The sequence below is a fragment of the Ipomoea nil genome, unplaced genomic scaffold (genome assembly GCF_001879475.1).
Source record: "Ipomoea nil cultivar Tokyo-kokei standard unplaced genomic scaffold, Asagao_1.1 scaffold0804, whole genome shotgun sequence".
In the NCBI taxonomy this organism is placed as follows: Eukaryota; Viridiplantae; Streptophyta; class Magnoliopsida; order Solanales; family Convolvulaceae; genus Ipomoea; species Ipomoea nil.
Window position 1 is genome coordinate 258,595 of NW_017617232.1, and position 5,268 is coordinate 263,862.

Below are 5,268 nucleotides of genomic sequence, written 5' to 3' on the forward strand. Positions count from 1 at the left end.
ACATAACCCAATATTTGAGTTTCCGTTTATTAAAATCGTGAACTGGAAAAAAATGGATCCTGAACCGTGAATCGGAGGTTCAAATCGGAACAACTACTAGCAATAGCTTAAATTATAATTATAATATTTGCAAATAGTGTATGTTTTTTTCCGCATTTATATTGACTCTCACATATAAGTATATATAATCGCGGTTTGAGTTTTATTTTGAACCGTCGGTTCACGATTTTGAATCCAATTTGAACGGTTGGTTCAAACTTTCTTTTAAAATTTTATTTTTTTATTTTTAAAATATTCTAAATTCAACACTTAATGTATTTTATTTTTTCAAATTGTGGTTATAATTTGTTGGAGAAGAAAAATAAATGAAATATTTATTTTAAGGGTAAATATGTCCATTTAATATATCAGGGGGAAAAACTGCCACTTAAATAATTTAGGGAGAAAAAGTGCTATAAGTATATAACAAAGCGGGAAAAAGTGCCATTTTCCCTATAAATATTTGATTAATTAGTTTTTTGTAACAATTTATTACTTCAAAATATTAAAATTAAAAAAACTGTCCGGCTAACAACTAATTTACCAAACTCAAACTCACAAACTCAATTAACTATCAGCTATGAGCTTACTCTTATTTACCAAACAACCCCGTAAAAAGATCAAAACTTGAACCAAAATAATCATGAAAACAGTAAACCAAATAATTGAAGTGTGATAGAGATACATTTTGGAGCTATTTAGTTTGAAACGTGTGATTGACAAAGCAATGCCTCTTGTCCTCTTCCCCTTTTATTACGAACCAAAATTCCACAATCCAAAGAAAGCATTTCTGTTACCTTACCACTGCCAGCTTTTTAAAAAAGAAGCATATGTTTGTCTACCAATAAAACTTCACATCACCCCTTTCACATATTCAATTCAATTCAATTCAATTCAGCTGCTCCCTCTCTCTCTCTATCTCTCTCTCTCTCTCTCTGGTCTTTATCATTTTCAAGCAAATTCAAGTCACACTCCTACCAATCTCTGTTTTGCCTAGTTTGGGACACACCCAGGTGACTAACTAACCTTAAATTCTTGAAGAACCCACAGTGTGCAAGATGCTGTTGAGTCTGATACAAAGCCAAAGGTAGAATCTTTTTACTGTTTTCTCAATGCTTCATGGGGTGTTGTTATAGTTTTGGCCAGGGAGGAGATTTGGGTAGGTAGGTAGGATTGAGTTTTGCCATGTTTTGTTTCTAGATTTCAGCTTAGTTGATTTCAATTTTTGATTCTTGAAACTAGTAGAAAGGGTTAATAGAGGGACTGATTGATTGTTTGTTAACATCTAGCTTAGCACCATTTTCTCTGATTGATCTTGTTTGTTAAGATCAATTGCTTACCACTACGCTAAAAGCTATAGACTTGGACTCCCTCGTGACCTGACTCTGGTACCACTTGTTAGATCCAGTGTTTGTTACTACGCCAAAAGTTATAGCTCGCAGCAATGGTGCAATTGTATTTTGTTATAGACCGTCACATTTTTGAGAGGCAGAGTGCTGGATTTGACCCTTCACCCTAGTCACCAATTGCGACTTGGACTCCTTCATGACTCTGAAACCACTTGTTAGATCAAGCGCTTATTATATGCCAGAAGTTATAGCATGTAGCAAAGGCCCAACTTTATTTTGTTATAGACCGCCACATTTTCGAGAGGCAGTGTGCTGGATTTGGCCCGTTACCGGCCTATGCCTAACAGATATGATATTTTGTATGAAAATGGTTGTCTGTCTTGTATTTATATACATGGCATTTTTAATGGGCAGGTTTGCATGTCCCCTAATCTTGAAGGATGGAGTGGTAATTTGATAGGTACTTAGCTAGTAATTAAGCTGCTGCCAATGGAAAATGGAGTAGAATTTTCATCTCCTTGCATTTCAAATGGGAGCAGTAGTATACCTATAGCTTCCTATGCTGGGCATGATGAGGGGAGCAATAATCTTCAATTGCTGAGTCTGAGTAGACTTAGCAGTGGCCTTGAAAAGCTGTTGATAGATCCCGGTGAATACGAGGACTACAATGATGCTGATATAGAGGTTGAGGGTATTTTGGTGGGGGTAAACCGGGGTATTTTGGCTGCCCGGAGTCAGTTCTTCCACGAAGAGTTTAAGAAAGCGAAGAAAGATTGCGATGGAAAACCGAAGTTTTTGATGACTGAACTGGTGCCCTGTGGTTGGGTAGGCTATGAAGCTTTTATGGTTTTCTTGAATTATGTGTATACTGGAAAGACCAAGGCTTCTCCCCCCGAGGTTTCAACTTGCGTCGATGAATCTTGTGACCATTATGCTTGCCGCCCCGCCATTGATTATGCTGTCCAACTTATGTATGCTTCTGCCACTTTCCAAATTAAAGAACTCGTTATGCTTATTCAGGTCAGCACACACTGCTTTTCATTCTCGTATTGTTATAAACTAAGATTGGGCTAGGGTCACTCAATTGGGCTATAATGCACATGGCCCAAACCAAACTAAAAGGTTGAATTCAATCAATTAGCTAGTCTAACTCATGGCGTTATAAATCCATATGTTCTTTCTTATTTTATCAATGTGAGACTCTTAACAGGTATGCTCAATCGAAGCTGTTTAATTTCTGTTAGCTTATAATGTAATTTGTGCAGCGACACCTTGATTGGCTCGTTGATATTGCTGCCATAGAAGACGTGATTCCAATACTATTGGTGGGCTTTCGCTGCTCTCTCGCCCCACTAGTCGAGCGCTGTGTTCGAAGGGTCACGAGTTCTAATCTAGACAACTTCACTCTCGAGAATGAACTTCCCGGTGCGATCTCGAGTGACATTAAAGCACGGAGACTCAACCAGCAGGGTGCGAATGAGAAGAAGATTCGGAAGATCTTAAGAGCTCTAGACTGCAACGATGTCGAATTGGTTAAATTGCTGCTGGAGGAATCGGATATCACGCTAGACGATGCTTATGCTGTGCATTATGCAGCTGCATATTGTAACTCTAAGGTAGTGAATGAAGTGCTCGGGCTTGGTAAGGTGGATCTGAATCTCCGCAATGCACGAGGGTACACGGTGCTCCACGTGGCTGCACGACGCAAGGATCCCGCGATTATAGTGGCGATACTGGACAAGAGTGGAGCCTCGATTCGAGATGCCACGTGCTCTAATGGCCACACTGCTGTTACGATTTGCAGGAGGTCTACTAGGCCGAAGGATTATAACAAGACAACCGAGGAAGGAGAGGAGAAGAACAATGATAGGCTCTGCATTGATGTTTTGGAGGGAGTGATGATGAACGGGAATCCCGTATCGTTGCCATCATCCACCACGCTCGAGAATGATTTGGTTATGGAGCTTTACTTCCTTGAAAACCGAGGTGCTGTTTACTTCATTTCTTTTAATTTTCTGTCGTGTATTGTGATGGTTAACGCTAAATCTTTGGTTGAATTAGTGGCATTGGCAAGGAGGTTATACCCTCGTGAAGCGAGAATAAACATGGAAATAGCACATGCAGATTCGACCTTAGAATTCGTTGGCCTTTCTGGAATGGAGGGGTTGTGTGGAAATCTCAAAGGGGTTGGTTTGACTGGATTGCCACCTGACCAAGTTAAAAGGCTCATGGAGCGCCGGGAAGCCCTTAAGAAAACCGGTATGTAATACTCTCTCCGTCTCATTTTGTAAAGGTTAATTGTGTTTGGCATAATTTTAAAAAACAACTTGCAAAAGCATAGCTTTTTGAAAAAGACTATTGTTTGCCATGTTTTGCTATCTTGGGCCCTTTAACTTCAAAAGTGCCCACCAACTAATCTCCCAACTATGCAAAATTAACACCTTTGGGGCAACCTTAGCTAAATTGTCCCTTTTTGGCTTGGTAACCGCAAGGTTCCAAATTCGACTTTTAGTGGCAGCGGCCTATTAGTTTTCTTGATTTGAGCTGTCGGCTATGGGCAACCTAGGCTGGTTTACTGATCTTTTGCCAGCTAGGGTCACAAGGCGGAGTTTACACAATGCACACTCTCGGATAGTGGCTGTGGGTTTAGCCACCCTTAATCTCTCATCACCATAATTAAATCCTTGATAGTGGCTACCTTTGCATAGTTCCCTTTGGCACCATTTCTCCTTAGAGTTCATTCTTTCAATTACATAACATACACACTTTCCCTAAACACCTAGATTTCATGCTTCAAAGAATCTATATATATGTTTGCTAGTTTCATCACTACATTTAAAGAAACCGGGATTAAACTAGCTAGCAGAGATATCACTCGTGTCCCGTGATCAATCGCCCTTTGAACTGTGGTCTCGGTTTAATATTGCAACCCTTTTTTGTGTGTTTGATGAATGATGCAGTGGAGTTAGGGCGGCGTTTCTTCCGGAACTGCTCAGACGTATTGGACAAGTTAACAGCAGACGATGTTCTTGATTCTCTTGAATCTCTGGAGAGTGGCACTCCTGAGGAACAAACAAACAAGAAGAGGCGATACATGGAACTTAAGGAGGAAGTGATGAAAGCATTTGACAAAGACATGGCACAGAACCGGGTTGGCTTATCGTCTTGTTCTTCGTCCTCAACTTCACCCAAGATGTCTGCAACATCCAAGGTTAGGAAAAAGATCAAGTGAGATAAGTTTTATTGTTAGGTTTAATTTCCAAGTGTTCTAATATGAGGAGTTTTATAGGATTCTAAATATATACCTAAAGAATTCTTGTGTGTGGGCATGGATGTTATTTAGTTAATTTCACTTTTTGGTGCTAAGGCATACTAACAATTTCAGATTTATTACTTCAATAGGTGCTCAATATTAATACATTATATTAAAATTTTAAATTTATTTAGATTTTAAATATTTAAATTATTCTAAATAATAATAATAATGTAAATCATTTTTATAAATTTGATATTTATATTTTATGTAATAATTAACATATAACTCAAATATATAATGTTTATATATTATTATTAATGAGAAGATAAGAAAATATATGGTGGATGCATGTGCATAGTAACAATACTGGAAAAGATAACGGAGTTATAACGGTACAAAAAAAAACTTAACGGAAAAAACGGACATAAATCAGGGATATAACTATCATTCACACCAGGACTATGTGGTCTAATGGTACCCGGGTTAGACTTTCATTTGGAAGATTATGAATTCAAGCCTCAATGGAGGCGTTATTGGTTCTTTGTGTTTCAGTAGGTTGAGAAAGTATATGAACAGATACTACAATGTAATAGAGCCAGTAACTTTCAAAAAACTATCATTCAC

The 5,268-nt window shown here is 38.3% G+C and overlaps 1 protein-coding gene across 1 annotated transcript; it reads left to right on the forward strand.

Annotated features, from left to right (window-relative positions):
* The first annotated feature begins 819 nt into the window (after positions 1–819).
* On the forward strand, positions 820–4,784 carry LOC109177412 (BTB/POZ domain and ankyrin repeat-containing protein NPR2-like). Its single transcript, XM_019326788.1, has 5 exons — positions 820–1,126; positions 1,803–2,408; positions 2,654–3,374; positions 3,450–3,647; positions 4,349–4,784. The coding sequence occupies exons 2-5, from the start codon at positions 1,878–1,880 to the stop codon at positions 4,618–4,620; spliced, it is 1,722 nt and encodes a 573-aa protein (XP_019182333.1). The 5' UTR covers positions 820–1,126; positions 1,803–1,877; the 3' UTR covers positions 4,621–4,784.
* Positions 4,785–5,268: the final 484 nt, after the last annotated feature.